Below are 16,672 nucleotides of genomic sequence, written 5' to 3' on the forward strand. Positions count from 1 at the left end.
TAAATAAAATCTTTAAAAAAAAAAAAAACTGTGCAATTAAGTTTATTCCCTTTGTCTTTGAAATAATTTACTGCTTGGAATTTATCCTAATGAAATAATTCAAGAGAGGAAGCTATCTATATGAACAAAGATTTGTTCCTCTCTGTCAGGCCCTCTCTCGGTCACAGGGGTGCTCATAATCCACATTACATGAGAGTGAAGAATCAGAAATGGAGTAAGCATCCAGTATTAGGGGGATGGTTAGATAAACAATGATGTACTAAGTCATTTGAATTTTATGTAGACATTAAAAATGGTAATTTTGAAGACCATATAGAAACACAGAGAAATATTTGATTGAGTTAGTTTAAGAAGTAGTAAGAGCTAGCCCTGATGGCCTGGTGCTTAAAGTTCGGCACTCTCACTGCTTCGGTGGCTCAGGTTCATTTCCCAGTCAGGGAACCACACCACCTGTCTGTCAGTTGCTGTGCTATGGGGGTGCCTCACACAGAAGAACTAGAATGACTTACAACTAGGATACACAGCCATGTGCGGGGGCTTTGGGGAGGGGAAAAAAAGTAGTAAAATTAGCTTTAGATGCTATGGAGGATTCAACTATGTTTAAAAGTTTATATTTGGACAAAAACAGATAAAATGCAAAAATTAAAATACTTTTATTAGTATAGTAGGATTTGGGGTGATCTTTTAAAAATTTATTTGCTGTTATATGTATTTCCTTGTAATAAAAGAAAAAAAGGCAGCATACTTTGGCTTGGAGCTGTAATGGATACTGCAAGGAGCTGGAGAAGATAATGTTCTGTTCAGTATCAGTGAATGTTCATCCATTCTGTTACCTTGTTTCTTCTTCCCTATAGGGCCATGTGAAACTTTCTGACTTTGGCCTTTGCACAGGACTGAAAAAAGCACATAGGACAGAATTTTATAGGAATCTGAACCACAGCCTCCCCAGTGATTTCAGTAAGTGTTAACAGTGATGTAGCCTTTTTATCCCTTAACTGGGCCAAGAAGAGCTGTTCCCCTGGTAACCAAAATAAGCAGGACAGATTAGGAGATTCTCACAGCATGAGTCTTCAGAGAATAAAAATACTTTCCTTGCGATCTGTATTGTATGGTGAGGCAAGATGAGTGTTACCAAGTGTGTTAAGGCAGATATCAAAAAGAGCTTTCTTTGGAGCTCTGCTGAGAGGGTTACTGGGGATGAATATGGGGCAGGCAAGCAAAAGTAGGAGAGGAAGAAGTCCTGGGAACAACTCCAGATTAGATTTATCCTAGGTGCTTCTTTCTGTCGTGGCAGAAAGAAATTTATCTTTTTGAGTGTTCTTTTGCTGAAGCACTGTCAAACCCTTGAAACTGTGTAGTAAAATTGCAGTTCATCCTAGAGAAGCTTGTGTCAAATATGTATTATAAATTCAGAAGCCTCTGATTATGTAACAGTTACTACTCTTGGAAGTTTGATGGTAATTTTGAGAGATTGTGAATGTTTTAGGTCCACTTTGGGACCTTGGCTTCTGATGAGACTGAATTCTGATGAGAGTGATTCTGAGGAAGGCCTGCCTGTCTGTATCCTCTCTGGCTGCATGATCCACGTGGAAGTGCTGCCTACAACTCTTATTGTGTGATGCTTTGAGTTAATGCTTTAGAGCCTCTGATTTGGGTTTATAGACTTGCTGGAAATGTGTCATCCAGAGTTATTGCTGTATGGGCAGAAAAGCAAGACTTTTAGGGTCTTGTGTGGCTTGAACCAGAACCTAAAAAAGTAGTAAACATTCCTGTCTGAACTTTGATTAGAACTTGGTTTCTCTACTTTTAGCTTTCCAGAACATGAATTCCAAAAGGAAAGCAGAAACCTGGAAAAGAAATAGACGTCAGCTAGTAAGTAATATCTGTGGCTTCTTAAATGCTACAAACTAAGTATGAATAAGTTCAAAAAATATGCACATAAATTTTCATTTGATAAATGTTTGCATCATATCTATCCCTTGCTTTTAAGGTTACCTTAATAGAGCACTGTCAATATGTCAATAACACCAAAAGTAATCTTCTGAAGGAGAGCAGATAATGTTAGGTTGTTTTGGTTGTGACATTTTCAGTGGATGACCTCATTCTGACCTTTCACATTGGTGACAACCCCCTTTCTTCCTGTTCCATCTTTTCCGTATTTTTGGGTTGTAAGGATGTTACCTCTAAGCTGGAGTTCTCTTAAAATGAAACTAATTACAAATACCTACCCAGAGCTTTAAGAGCAGTGGTTCTCAAACTTTTAAAATTTTGATTCACTTAGGGAAGTCAAGACTCCTCAATTTACCTGCCCCACCCTTTCCTACTTTGTGGTAGAAAAAAGAACTTGGTGATAAAAATTGGAGAAAAATTTAAGGGGAATGTTTATTATTTACTTTATAAGTATTTGAGTATATACACATAAAATTATGCCCCACAAGCTTAAAAATAAGTAACATTATTGCGTTTACCTTGATAGTATGTTGCAAGTTATTTAAATAGTACAAATTTACCAGTGAAATATTGCCTTCTAGGCAAACTTTTATTCTGATTCATTGGTTCATATTTGAAGTGCAATGTACATGTCCCAGTGTCTAGTTATTGGGAAATTATTGACCAGAGATAATAAAAATGTGTATCACTATATACTTAGGCTTTGCTAGAAACCCATAGCAAATGAAATTGATCATGGTAAAGCTGAACTAACATTTGGTCATTAGAAAGCAAGAATAGCAGCAGTGGAAAACTATGACTAACTTGGAATGATGATCATGCACATGCATTATCTGGAAAGGGTGGCACTTTTTTTTTTTTTTTTTTTTTGTGAGGAGATCAGCCCTGTGCTAACATCTGCTGATCGTCCTCTTTTTTTTTGCTGAGGAAGACTGGCCCTGGGCTAACATCCGTGCCCATCTTCCTCCACTTTATATGGGACGCTGCCATAGCATGGCTTGCCAAGCAGTGCGTCGGTGCGCGCCCGGGATCCAAACCGGCGAACCCTGGGCCGCTGCAGCAGGGCACGCGCACTTAACCGCTTGCGCCACCGGGCTGGCCCAAGGGTGGCACTTCTGCTTGTCAGTGTATACAAAAGTAACTTGGCTGGTTTGCTAAATATTGTGTTTTGGCCAGACTCTTAGTAAAATACTGAATTAGAGTTTTCTGTAGTATTCTTAATAACTCATTTATAGATTGCTAGTAAATAGCTGTCAGTCATTTGTGAAAATGGAAGCCTGTAGGATTGTTTAAGAAAGAATCAAAGGAAAGGCTTACATTTTTTTGATTATTTGAGGCCCATTGGTGGGCCTTAGACCAGGCTTTGAGTATTATGATTTTTACGTTAAACCTGGGCCCTGAGAGAGACATTAACTTAAACCAAACACTTTTGGAAATGCAGTAACTGAAATTAATCTTTGATATCTTTTTCTAATATTAACTTGGGGATACTTAAGTTTGGTTTAGTCATATCGTAGTCTTCTTCCCTTAAGAACTCTGATACTCTTTAAATGTCTAAATTCTGTATGTGGTTGAAAAACTGTTTACATAGCTTGTTGATGGTTAGAGAATGTCAGGAACAAATGTGGTCAGATGTTTCTATTATGTCTCTTCCTAGACAGTAGATCTTAACTTTGGCTGCACATCGGAATCACTTAGGGAACTTCAGAATATGCCGATGCCTGGGTCCCAACCCCAAAGATTCTGATTGAGTTAGTTTGGGGTATATAGTCTGGGTATCTGATTTTTAAAAGGACTCTGGGTGATTCTACTGTGCACTGAAGGTTGAGACCTTCGAGCGAAGAGACTATTTCTTAAACAATAGCTCTTGCATTGTTGAGAAACTCATGTTAACCTATGTTTTGGAAGCTAACAAAAGGTAAGGAATCTTCTGTGGTCTTTTGTTTTTTTAAAGCAAGCCAAGATTTAACCTTTGGCCACTGTGCTGATATTTATTTTTGAGGTAATCAAGCTTAAATACCTTAAATTATCCTTATACTCTGAGATAAGCTTTATGCTCTTTGACATGCACCAACGGGTCATATCAGATTTACTGGGAACCACTTATACGTCTTAGAGGAAGGAGATTTCACAGTTTCCGTATTTGGAGTTAAATGTCCTTTAATAGTTTAAAATGTTTTTTAAAAAAATCTGAATAAACGGAGGTTCTCATGCTGTGATTAAGGTACTTGCCTTTTTATTCTGTCTACAGTAGAAATGGAAAAGTGGTAAGGTCATCCTCATACTACCTCTTTTGATAACTTGAAGAAAATAAAGTGACCTCTCAGTCTTCAAAAGGTCAGTTAGTCCTGTGCTTTTGACCTTTCGTAAATGATCCCGTTCAGCTAGTACCGAGTGGAAGGTTAATATTAGTTAATGCTTAATAAAAAATTTACTGCTCTAGGTTAAGCCTAACGTATGTCATGGCTCACTGAGCTTGTTACTTTTCAGTCCATTGAGAATCACTGAAAAAAGTAGAGGCTTTAGCTTCACTCCTTGGCTGCTTAAATCATATTGTAATGTTTTAAAGAGCTGTTTGCTTCTAGGTAACCTTAGGCCCCAGTAACTGATTAAGAAATAGGTATGAGTCAGCTTGAAGTTATTAAACCACAGAGGTAAGAGATGAAGTACATCTATCTTTGTCAGTTTATTTTTTTTAGTGTAGGATTTATGGAAATGATTTAGTAGGAAATTAAATTGCTTTATTTCCCCTAAAATCCTAAATGAAATCGTAAGTTGGAACACATCATGTGTTTGAAATGACTATTAACAACCAACAAAGCTCTTTTAGAGTGCAGCTCTAACTGACACAATAAATACCCAGACGACAAAAGGAAAAAGAAGGATACAGATTTGAGGTGTTAGGAGCTTGGAGTTAGAAGACACATGGATATGGAAAACAGACAAAAGTTTGGGCAGGGGCAGTCCCTAGATTAGAAATAGCTGCTACCTGGTACTACCAGTGCAGGAAAATGAGAGTGAGTTCCTAAGGTGGGACTCTGGTTCCCAGAGTGAAAACATTACCTTATTTCACAGATTTGAGCCTGCTGTTGGCTGTAATTTATAACGCCCAGAGTTTTTTAACATTTTAGAATCTTGGAGGAATTACTTTCCTTTGGCAGGAGATCTCTGGTTTTATAATAAAAATCTTTGAATCAATAAGATTTACTTAACATTCAGCTTGGCTGGAATAAATCTAGTCTCTAAATTGAAGGGTTTTGTAGTTTCTTAATCTTTATAATTAGAATGAAAATACTTCTGTTTCTTGGGGAGGGCCCAATCCATGTTTCAGACTTTAAAGCTTTACAAAAAACAACAATTGGCATTTATGTTATTTAATATATGTATTTAAAAGAAAATAATGTACAATTATCTATATGGAAAAAATGGATTCCTACATTACAGTATGCATAGAAATAAATTGTAGACGGAAAATAAAACTAAAAATTTTAGAAGAAAATACAGGGCAATATTTTTATGACCTCAGAGTAAGGAAGGAGTTCTTGAATAAGATACAAGAAGTACAAATCATAAAGGAAAATTTGATTTATTTTAGTATTTTAAAGGAGGAAAAAACCCTTCTGTATCTTGAAAGACATAAACGAAAAGACAAGCCACATGGTCCAACTACTTTGGAATTATCTTACAGTTCATGTGGAGGCTCTACCACCCGGCAATTCTGCCCCTAGTCATGTGTCCTGGAGAAATTCTTGCACCTGGGAATCAAGAGAAATGCATAACAATGTTTATTGCATTTTTATAATAGCAAAAAACTGGAAATAACCCATTGTCCATTGAAAGGAAAATGGTTACATTCTGGAATAGAATATTTTAGAGCAGTGAAAATAATTCAACTCCAGCTACATGTGACATCATGGATCAATTTTAGAAACAAAACATTGAGAGGAGAAATCAAATAGCAGAAGACTGCATGTAGAATGATACTCTTCTTACAAAGCTCAAAACCAAAGGTAAATAAGATCTCATTTAGAGAGCGACATGTGGCACAATTAAATCCTTTTTTAAGTTGGGGAGAGTACATATTTAGCTTTAATGACACTGGTAATATTTCAGTTCTTCAGTTGAACTCATGGGTATCCATTTTTGCTATTATGCTTCATAATTTGATAATTACATGTTTTTTGTTATGTGACAAATATTACATCATTTAAAAAGTCATAATAAAAATGATAAGCCTCAGACTGGGAGAAGATACTTAGACTATGTAAAACTATAAAGGATTAATGTCCTAAATCAGGATTAATGCCCTGGATTCATAAAAAATTCTTATGAATCAATAAGAAAAAAGATAATGCAACAAAAAAAACTAATGGGCAAAGGATCTGAACAGGAATTCACAGAAAAAAAGACCTGGATGGCTAATTAACATATGAGAACACACTCAATCTTCCTAGAAATAAAGGAAATGCAAATTAAAACAGCGAGATCCCATTTCATATTCATCAGATTGGTAAAAATTAAAAAGTCTGACAAAGCCAAGTGTTGGTGAGATGTGGAACCCCAGGAGCTCATCCCCACTGGGGCTGTTTAAATAGGTGTAACCACTTTGGAGGACAATTGGAAGATGTCTAATTAAGTTGAAGATGCTCATAACGCAAGACTCAGCCATGCTTCTTCTAGTATATCTTCTAGAGAAGTTCTTGCAGATTGCCCAGGAGGTGTCACAGAATGTTTATTCAGTGTTCTTTTCCATAGTGAAACATTGGAAGCAACATAAGTGTCCATTTACAGAAGAATGGATAAAAAACATTGTGACTTGTGTAATGGAATGACTGTATACAGCAGTGAAATGGGTGAACTAGAGCTACATGAATAAATCTCAAGGGCATAATGTTGAGTGAAAAAAGCAAGTTGTAGCATTGTAGGATAATGCAGTACAGTATGAAGCCTTTTGTTAGAAGTGGAAATATATAAGAAGTAATATTATGTCATTTATACAGATATTTATACAAGCATAGCACAGCAACTTCCGTGGGGAGGGAGAGAGGGACTATCTGACTTTAATTGTCTCTAGTTTCATTTCTTTTAAAAAGACAAACGATCTGAGACAAATATGGCAGATTATTAACTTCTCTTTAATGTGGGTAATGGGTACACGTGTGTTGTATTGTCTGTGCTTTTTTTTCTGTATATTTGCAGTATTTCCTAATAAATATTTTTAAAGACAACACAGCTGTATTTTTAATTTTAGAAATTATATGAAAACACCTAGATTCAAGTCTTCCATGTGCTAAAACCTCCAACACTGCACACGTTGGAAGGCTTTGCCTATACTTCCCCATAGTATTGCAGTCCTGGTATATGAGAGTAGATTACATAAATTAGAAAATATTCCTCTGAGAACTATTTACATAAATGATTAAGTTTAGTACACAGACATTTATAAGTCTTTAACCGATAGGCTATAACTTTAGCTTTTGATAATAAAGCTTCCCTTTATGATCTTCTCAAATCAAAGAATGGATATAGTGGAAAGAGGGATGATTTGAAGGAAGATATTTAATTTCCAAACAGGGTTCTGCCACTTAACTTGTTCTGAGGTCTTGGGCAAAGTCGTTTTGGGCATCAGATTTTTTTATCTGCAAAGTTGGGCTATTAAGGTCCTTTTTGCTGAGTTTTGTCAGGACTAAAGGGGCTCATAAACACATAAGAAGTACAGAGCCTGGCACTTACTGGGTGCTCAGTAAATTATGGTGCTGGTTATGATGATAAATACCGTTGACCTAGTGAGCTGTGTGGGCTTTGGCTGTATTTAGGAAAGTCTCTTGCTCACTGACAAAGCTGTATTGTTCATTTTGGAAGTGCTCTGGCAAATCAGATTTGCCATTAAGCTACTGGGCCGTCCCACTTATTTAGTTTGTGGGTAGCTCTAGGTGGTGCTTATAGCCTTTGGTGTCTAGAACAGAACTCTGGGCACCCTCCTGCCTGCTGGGCCTCCCTGACGTGTGGTACGTGTTTCAGGCCTTCTCCACAGTAGGCACTCCTGACTACATTGCTCCCGAGGTGTTCATGCAGACCGGGTACAACAAGCTCTGTGATTGGTGGTCGCTTGGGGTGATCATGTATGAGATGCTCATCGGTAAGTTGCATGCTTTCAGAGGGCTTTTTCTGTGCAGCCAGGAAAGATTCTTACATTGATAATAGACTGTTTCAGTTGGGGGTGATCTAAGCACTTTCCTTCCCTTGTCTTTCAAAGTGAAGTTTCCTAGGTAGAAAACTCTTGGCCATCAAATGTATCCCACCATATTCTCTGGCTTACTGGCATCCTGTGGTTGCTTTGCTGATCATTTATCATGTTTTTCTTCTACTTTTTCATCCTCTCCATCTGGCAGCTCTTTCAGTCATGGGCATTTATTAAAGATCCATTGTATGCAGAGAACTTGAACTAGGCATTGCCTCACACACACTTCTTATTTGCTGTTCCCTTCTCTCAAAGCCTTCAAAGCATGGAACCCTCTGGCCTTTCTCCTTCTTGTATGGATGGTGTGTCTGTGTATTTAGGGGACACTCTGGGGGTGGGCATGTGCCCAAAAGCACCAGGAGAGTAAGTATCTCTGTGGTGGTACCGAGGGAGTCTGTGTAGATGACTGGTGTGGTATCTGGCTGCATTGTCTTCGGGAACATTGGAGGGATGCTTGTGGAGACAATGTAATCTTTGTGAGGGCAGGTGGAGTAATACAGTGTGTGAGTATTTATCCTCTTGCCTGCAGTTCTCAAAAAGAGGCATAGTGGTCACTTATAAACTATGCTTTTTTATTATTCAACGTGTTTGGCACTTGACCCATATAAGGATATTCCTAGAATGGAGTTGTTTCTTTTGTGTGGAGTCGTTTCTTAATGATACTGTTTCGTCCTTTCATTTCTTCTTTGGGCACAGTGATTCCCACATCTGCAGCTCTACTTATGTCCTCCTTTCTTTTCCCAGCTTCAGCTGTGGGCTGGCTCCCTAGTGGTACCAGAAGTGGTTTAGAAGTTTGGGGGAAAATGAAAAATTGGTTTAGATGTTTTCTGATATGAGTGGAAATGCTGTCCATTTCCCCCATGTCATGAAGGGAGGGACATTAGGATCATTAAAGATACATAGAATCATATTAAGGAGAATAATCTTAGTCAGATTCAAAGTTCTGGGATGTAAAAGCTCCGAAGTTCCTTTTTTATTACAGGCTACCCACCTTTCTGTTCTGAGACCCCGCAAGAGACATATAAGAAGGTGATGAACTGGAAAGAAACTTTGACTTTTCCTCCAGAAGTTCCTATCTCTGAGAAAGCCAAGGATCTAATTTTGAGGTATCAGTTGGAAAACATCTCCCCTGCCCCCTACTTAGGCTTTTTGACAAGAGTGAATCCATTTTTTTTTTAACTTTCATTATTTCCTGGGTCTGCCCCCTCCTTCTTCCCCTTCCTCTCTTTGAAAAAAAGGGAGGTTATTCCTTTTCTTTTTCTGAAGAGACTACTTGAGGTATGCTGAAAGGCCTCTGTCTTTTCCAGATTCTGCTGTGAATGGGAACATAGAATTGGAGCCCCTGGAGTTGAGGAAATCAAAAATAATTCTTTTTTTGAAGGCGTTGACTGGGAACATATCAGGTATATCCATATAAAAGCTTTCAGGATTATTTCAGAAAGGCTGTAGTTTGCTTAATACTATCTTGGAAGCACCATTACTGGCAAGCCAAGTAAGAGAAGAGAGCTTCTTAGAAATTTAGGATCTTTTCCTGATTTTCATTCATGGTGGGGATTGAGAGTTGGGGCTTCCTGTTGGCCATGTGCCATGGGGTATGTTGAAGCCAGCCGTTATTTCCAGAGTGAAGTGAACTTGGGTTCCATGGTGAAGGGAGCATCTAGGAAGCACGTTGCTGTTGCTTTTACCTGGCACACACCAACCTCTCTACGCTCTAGTGTTGGGGGCCACCAGCAGCACTGTCCCTGCCCGCAGGGTAGGGGCTGTTAGTGGGAGAGAGAGAGAAGGAAGACAGGAGTGCAAGAAGGATTGGGGTAGGGAGTGGTACAGAGGGGAGTGGTGACGGAGAGTGGAAATTGTTCTGGTGGGGGTTGTAGAGTGCTGTCAGTGGTGACAAGAGCCTGCACTGCCTGCTGTTGTCCCAGACCTTCCTCCTCAGCATTCACTGGTTGCTAAGCTGAAGATGAAGAATTTGTCATCTCTTTCATAATTGTGTTCTGATTTGCATCCTGGTGATGTTTACCTCTGCCTCCTTTGTGGCGCATTTTTAGCCATCCTACTCACTGGCACCTCTGGTAGAAGGCGGCCAGAGGCCTACATGAGGGGACACTTAAGAGGTTCAGTTTCCCTTTTCAGCAGACAAGGGCAGGTTGTCAGGGGGAGTGCATTAACTTTGGATTTTAATTTCTCATTATTTTTGTCTTTCTTCCTAGCTATGAATATTTATATTTTTTCATCATAATTTATTTTGTTTAGATGTAGTTGGCTTGGTTGGTCAGTGGTCGTAAGCTTTGCAGAGAAAATAAATGCTGCCTGCCAGTGAATAGTCTTCCCATGTCAGACCAGGGGTCTGTTTTGGAGAAAGACTTGGTTATGATCCGTATGATTACTAACCATAGTAATTTTTGGCATGTCTATTCTTGGCAGAGAGAGACCTGCTGCAATATCTATTGAAATCAAAAGCATTGATGATACCTCAAACTTCGATGAGTTTCCAGAATCTGATATTCTTAAGCCAACAGGTAATACCACCAAACTGCCTCCTGCTGCCTTATAAGTGCATTATTTCCCCCCAGTTTCAGATGACGTTTACAAATTAGGGTAGAGAACATGGAGGGAAATTCAGTTCTTCGAGTTCTTTGTAAGTATTTTTCCAGTGCTCATACTGGGTGGCAGTGAGGCCTTGTCGAGTGGGAAATGAATACAAACTCCCGTGTTTAGACCGCTCAACTGGATGGGTAAATCACAAAGATGTTCTTTTGTTGTTATTAAATTAAAGGTTAGATAACCTGATGACACAAATAGGGAAATAAAACTTTCAAAATATTTGTGAAAAATATGAGGTTCAAAGAACATAGGCAAGCAAATGTAGGAAAGTCACAGAGTGAAAAATAACTTTTCCCAAATAGAAACTGACTATGTTCTTGAGAATGTCATGCCTTCGGTGCTGAGTAGTCTGTCTGGGTAAGGCAGTGAGTCAACTCTTACATCTATTTCTTTCCCAGTGGCAACAAGTAATCACCCTGAGACTGACTACAAGAACAAAGACTGGGTCTTCATCAATTACACATACAAGCGCTTTGAGGGCCTGACTGCGCGGGGGGCAATACCTTCCTACATGAAAGCAGCAAAATAGTATCCTTGAAATGGAATCCTAGATGGAGCAGAGTTCTTTGTACAACATCACGGTTTTCCTCTCATACACTCTTTTGAAAGAGCTTCCAAGAAGTTTATGGAACCCACCAATATGTCATGGTAAATTCTCCTGAAATGTGATAGTAAGTGGATTCTCTTCCATATGCATCTGGAAAGCTGCAGAACAAAGACAACTCTTTCCACTCCCTCGGCCAGAAACAGCTGTCCTGCTTCTTTGGAAGCATCACGAGCCAATTTGATAGATGTTTTAAAAAACTTGAGTTTTCCTAAGTTCATCAGAATGAAGGGGAAAAGACAGCCATCATCTAACATTATTGAGATTGTAACATATACTTAGCAAATATCAGCCAATTCCTGTCACTTTGTGACATGCTTTCTGCCAAACCCACCAAGTATTTCTTTTTCTTGACAGCTAAAATTTCCATAGTACAGGAAATAAAGCAATAAGGAAAGCCTCAGCAGCCAGCATTCTGGCTGAAGGAAATGACCCACCATCCTCTGAGGGGGTGGTGATGGTGGTAGTTTCCCCCCTTACCTCGGCCTTGGGCAAGTGGCTTTTTATAGCCTCCATTCATGGTGCACTTTATTTATGGTACTAGGATAAAGACCCTCAATCCATTGATTTTTCTCGTCCCGCCCATCTAAAACACTCATGCTGCTTTTCTGAGTGTTGATGGGGAGATAGCAGCTTGATCCATTATTACTCTTGGAAGGCCTGAAAAGCCACTGGGCATTGCCAAGGAGTCCTGGATCACCTGGAAAACCCTCACTTTCTCTTCACGGCTGTCTCAGAAAATCCCTAAGACAGATGTTGCCATGGACCAGCAGTACTTGCGAGTGCTGCCAAGAGGAACTTGGTTTATTCCTGGGAACACAGCAAGGAGAGCCCAGGCAGAGGCAGGAGGCCTGGCACCCTCTTGGCTAAGGTGCTGCTCGGGCTCTAGAAGCTCCTGGGAAGTGGTGAAGGAACCAGCCCAATAGAACGTGCGGAGCCAGCCTACAAGTGCTTGTAAAGTTCACTCCTCAGTCTTCGGTGCAACTGTGTTTTGTCTTCTCTCCTGGTATTTCTCCTCTCCCAACTTTAAGTAACCATTTTGCCTTGGAATCATGATTACAAATCTTTCCTTTGCAGATGCCTTTCTGGGGGATGCTCTTCTATACCTTAAAGGGCCGCCTGCAGCTTGGGCTGCCCAGGCCTCTCTGCTGTGGCTTTCTCTCATGAGAGACCCTCTGAATTTTAGCACAAAGTGCCTTCTCTTTTACAGCTGCCACCACCTTTAGAGGAATTTTGCTGTGTCAGAAAAATATGGAGTCTCCATATTAATGCATTATTACTTTTAAAAATTTTGATAACTCTTAAAGCATCATTTGCACCTGTGTGTAACTTTGCCTGTTGCAGAGTGTCATGGCCAGGCTGTAACTGGGAGACTGCTTTCCGCTAGTCTTGAGGTCAAGATCAGCTTTGAAAGGAAAGTATGTCCTGCTTAGCCATACAGAAAAGAAACATGGAGTATCAAAGTTATAGCAGTGAATGAAACTGCTTTGGGTTTTAATGTCTGAGAGGAAGAAAAAGAAGAATATTAGGGAGTTATTAACTTTGGATGAAGGTAATGTGTTTGCCTCGTAATCTTTCATTCATGGTCTGTTAGTGAAAAGGAAGTAAATGAGATTCTTTTGTGCAACTTGCTAGTTTCTTTCTATTACTCAATAGTTGGGGTCTTGACCCCCACGTGTTTTGCAAGAGTGTGTGGTAAGCAAGGGTAAAGAGAAGTTATGAGAGTGGTGATAGTCTGTGTGTTGGGGAGTGGCAGGTGATGGTTTGTTTTAGGGGAAAATGCCCACATTTTAACTTTGAAACTTCTGAATAAACTGTGTGAAAACATTAGTGTAAATCTGTGATGTGTTTTATTATTTATTTATTTTTTATTTATTTATTTGGGGAGGAGGACTAGCCCTGAGCTAACATCCGATGCCAATCCTCCCCTTTTTTCTTGAGAAAGATTGGTCCTGGGCTAACATCCGTGCCCATCTTCCTCTACTTTATATGGGATGCCGCCACAGCATGGCCTGACAAGTGGTGCGTCGGTGCGCGCCGGGATCCGAACCTGTGAACCCTGGGCCGCCAAAGCGGAGTGTGCGCACTTAACCGCTACGCCACCGGACCGGCCCCTGTGATGTGTTTTAAAGCAAATGTGACTTGTGATTCAAAGAGGCAGAGTACTGGTGGCTTCTTTTATCCCCTTTGTCTGCAAACCATTGGAACATTGCATCACCATCTTAGGCAAAGTGCTTTTCTGTCTCAGGGAAGCTGGGACCTGCTTTTTTGTTCCCTGAGAACAAGTCTTCTGAATGGACATCCATATACAGAAACTGTCTTCTGTCGGCCCCATGTATGTGCTCTTTCCACCTGGTTCAGTGTTACAGGGCAGTGGCCTCTCTCCTTGCAGTAAGGCCGAGGGGAGACCGGCTGACAAAAGTGCTGCCAACTGGCGGACCCTTTGTACAACTGTTTACACCCCAGCTCCATTTTTTTCCAGCCTGGGGTCAACCAGGAATCTCACAGACTCCCTTGGCCGGGTCCACCAGAGCAGGGTTCAGTCTCTGGATGTTGTGTATTTGAGGAGGCCTATGGGGTCCCACTTAGCCCCTTCTCTGGGTAGAGAAAGGAGCCTCAGAGGAAAGAAGGGGCAAAGACCATTTAGGATAGGAACTGCAGGCAGAGAGAGGCTAAATGCAGCCAGAATGTGTATTCCTTCCAAGGCTCATGGGTTTCAAGAAACATGTTAGGAACCATTGGCGCAATATTGGTCCTGTTCACAGATATTCTGTTTCCTACTCTCTTAGCGGGAGTTAGAAAATAATCTAACTGTGCTGCATACTAAAACAAAACTGAATACTGATGTCGTGATTCAGAAGTGCATCAAAATTTTCTTCAATACCTGTTTATTTTTAGAATTACTTTCAAAAGTAAGATACAAATGAATTCCTTCGGGGTTAATATTCAGGCTCTGAACAGCAGGTTGCATATTTCAAAACTCATCTAGATGGCATAACAGAAATCCTCTGCCATTGATTGCTAATACTTTTTCTATGAATTGTTTCCTTGAAAAACATATTTCCTGGATCACCTTCTCCTGTTTGTCTCTCCTGGGCCTCTGTGTAACCCAAATGATTTTTATTGAACCCAAAAGGATTCAGTGAATAGTATTTTCCTTTACTGGGTAGCATACATTTCACTGGAATGATCTATCAAAGCCAACACTGACTTAAAAACAGCCTCCATGATGCTTTTTCAGGCATATTTTCAGAGAACATCTAAGCATCCATGATATGCAGAGCTCAATACTAGGCACTGTGGGGTTGCAGTAGGGAGCCCACCCTGGTTCTGAACCACGGATCAGTTTGAGCATTCCTACCCACCACGTAGCTTAACAGAATGCAGCACCAACTGTAAAGTTATTGTATTAGTGTTGATGTAACAGAGTACTGTTAGGCCAACCTAGAGTTGGGAAGCTTCCCAGAGATGTTTTTAAGTAGCAGTAATTTGGCAGAGGGGAATGTGAGCAGGCTAGGATTTTGGAGGCTGTTAGGTATGGTTTTGTGCTATGGTACAGGCATGGAGCTGTGAATGAGAACACTCTGCGCTCATTTTTCTGACTTCCTCATTTCCCTCTCCAACTTCAACCCACTCCATTCTGGTTTCTATCCCTTGTGTGAAACATGTTAGTATTAATTATCCCAGTATAAAACATGCTGTTACTAATTTTTATAATCATTTCTCTGATCACTGGTGTCCTAATTGCCATATCCATTGGTTTCTCTTCAGTCCTCATCTTACTTAATTAACCTGCTGCACCCTGTCAAAAGTCAATACTGTTGACTTTTGAAAAAAATTCTACTCCCACCTGACTTCCTTCTCAGTAGTTCCTCTGCCACCACTTAAATGCTGGTGCTTCCATGTAGCCAAGTGCCTACTAGAAATTGCCATCTGGAAGGCCTCCTACAGGTCAAGCTAAAGCTGTCCAAAAGGAGCTCCTCTTGCCTTCATAGCCATTATTCTAGCTCAGTCCACCCAGCTGTCCAAGCCAGAAACTTCTTGCATGGCTCCCATCAGTAAACATGTACAGCTCCAGAGCGTGCCCATCCATCCTCCTGGTGCCTTCATCATTCCTTCCCAAATCCATTGCAGTGGTCTCTTAGCTGACCTCTTTGTCCCTGGTCCTTCCCTTTTCAAGTGTTACCCTTCCTGCTGCCAAAGAAATTCTTTTAAATTTCAAATCTGATCATATCATTCTCCTGCATAAAACCCTTTAGGGCTCCCAATAGTTTATATGATGAGACCAAACACCTTTGAGGTACAAGAGCCCTTCCTTACTCCAGCCTCATCTCTGCATCACCCCATCCTCTTCCCTGATGACAAGGAGCGATTATTTCATCTTTGCTCGGATAGTTGAGTTGCCCTGGAATACTTCCTCTCCTTGTATTCAGATCCACAACTAGTGTTCGTCCTCCACAATTTGGTTCATGTGTCACTGCTAGACTCCTCTTGTGAACTCTACTCACAGTAAACCAGGCTACTCCATCCTTTTCGTCTTCCTGAGTGACCTGTTTACAGATCTCTTCTCCATGTGATTATAAAAGCCCCTTGAAGGGGGGCACTGTATCCTAGTCCGTGTATCCCTGTGGCTAAGCAATGCTTGGCACAGAATAAACTCAACAGGCCATGTCTTCAGAGCATGTTCTTAACCTCTGTGCTGATACAGGGTAGGCCTGCCAGGGAGGCGCAGGCTTGCTTTAGCACCCCTGGCAGTTGTCAGCATCACCAATAAGCTCCCAGGCTAACTGAGCTAAGGGAGCTCAGTAGACACCTGGCTAGGGCAGGGCCAAGTCACAGAGACCTAAGGATGAGCAAGCAGCTCTATAGCAGTGTTTCCAGGGACCTGCCTGGACTCTGCCCTACCTTCTCCCCTGCCTTTCCTTCCTGGCATGGTTCCTCACTTGCTTTACACCAAAACTAGAACACAAGTCTGTCAGTCCTCTTACCCTTCAAATTTACATTTGGCTTTGTGGGGTCCTGCGCAGTTGGATTTGAGGGTTCCAGGGGTCCTAAATGCAAGTTAACCAGGAACTTGAGAAAGCAGACCATTAGGGCTCTGGAACCTGTGAGCTATAAAGAAACAGCAGGGTGGGAAAAGCACACACAGGCTCAAGGCGAGCCCTATGGCCCCCATAGGAAAGGAAGAGGCTCTGTTCTGGGCACTGCGGGTGCTACTCCTTTCAGTCCCTTTTCACATCTTCCAATTTTATTTTCTGCTAAGAAACAACATG

The 16,672-nt window shown here is 40.7% G+C and overlaps 1 protein-coding gene across 2 annotated transcripts in view; it reads left to right on the forward strand.

Moving 5' to 3' along the window:
• Positions 1-13,236, forward strand: part of STK38 (serine/threonine kinase 38) — a 38,946-nt gene extending 25,710 nt beyond the window's left edge. For both annotated transcript variants that reach the window (XM_058554490.1, XM_058554489.1), the window contains exons 8-14: positions 855-957; positions 1,811-1,872; positions 7,972-8,089; positions 9,174-9,297; positions 9,499-9,594; positions 10,616-10,710; positions 11,194-13,236. In XM_058554490.1, the coding sequence (XP_058410473.1) occupies positions 855-957; positions 1,811-1,872; positions 7,972-8,089; positions 9,174-9,297; positions 9,499-9,594; positions 10,616-10,710; positions 11,194-11,324 (729 nt within the window). In that variant the 3' untranslated portion in view covers positions 11,325-13,236. The remainder of the gene's footprint in view (positions 1-854; positions 958-1,810; positions 1,873-7,971; positions 8,090-9,173; positions 9,298-9,498; positions 9,595-10,615; positions 10,711-11,193) is intronic.
• Positions 13,237-16,672: the final 3,436 nt, after the last annotated feature.

Source organism: Diceros bicornis, chromosome 14 (assembly GCF_020826845.1).
Source record: "Diceros bicornis minor isolate mBicDic1 chromosome 14, mDicBic1.mat.cur, whole genome shotgun sequence".
NCBI lineage: Eukaryota > Metazoa > Chordata > Mammalia > Perissodactyla > Rhinocerotidae > Diceros > Diceros bicornis.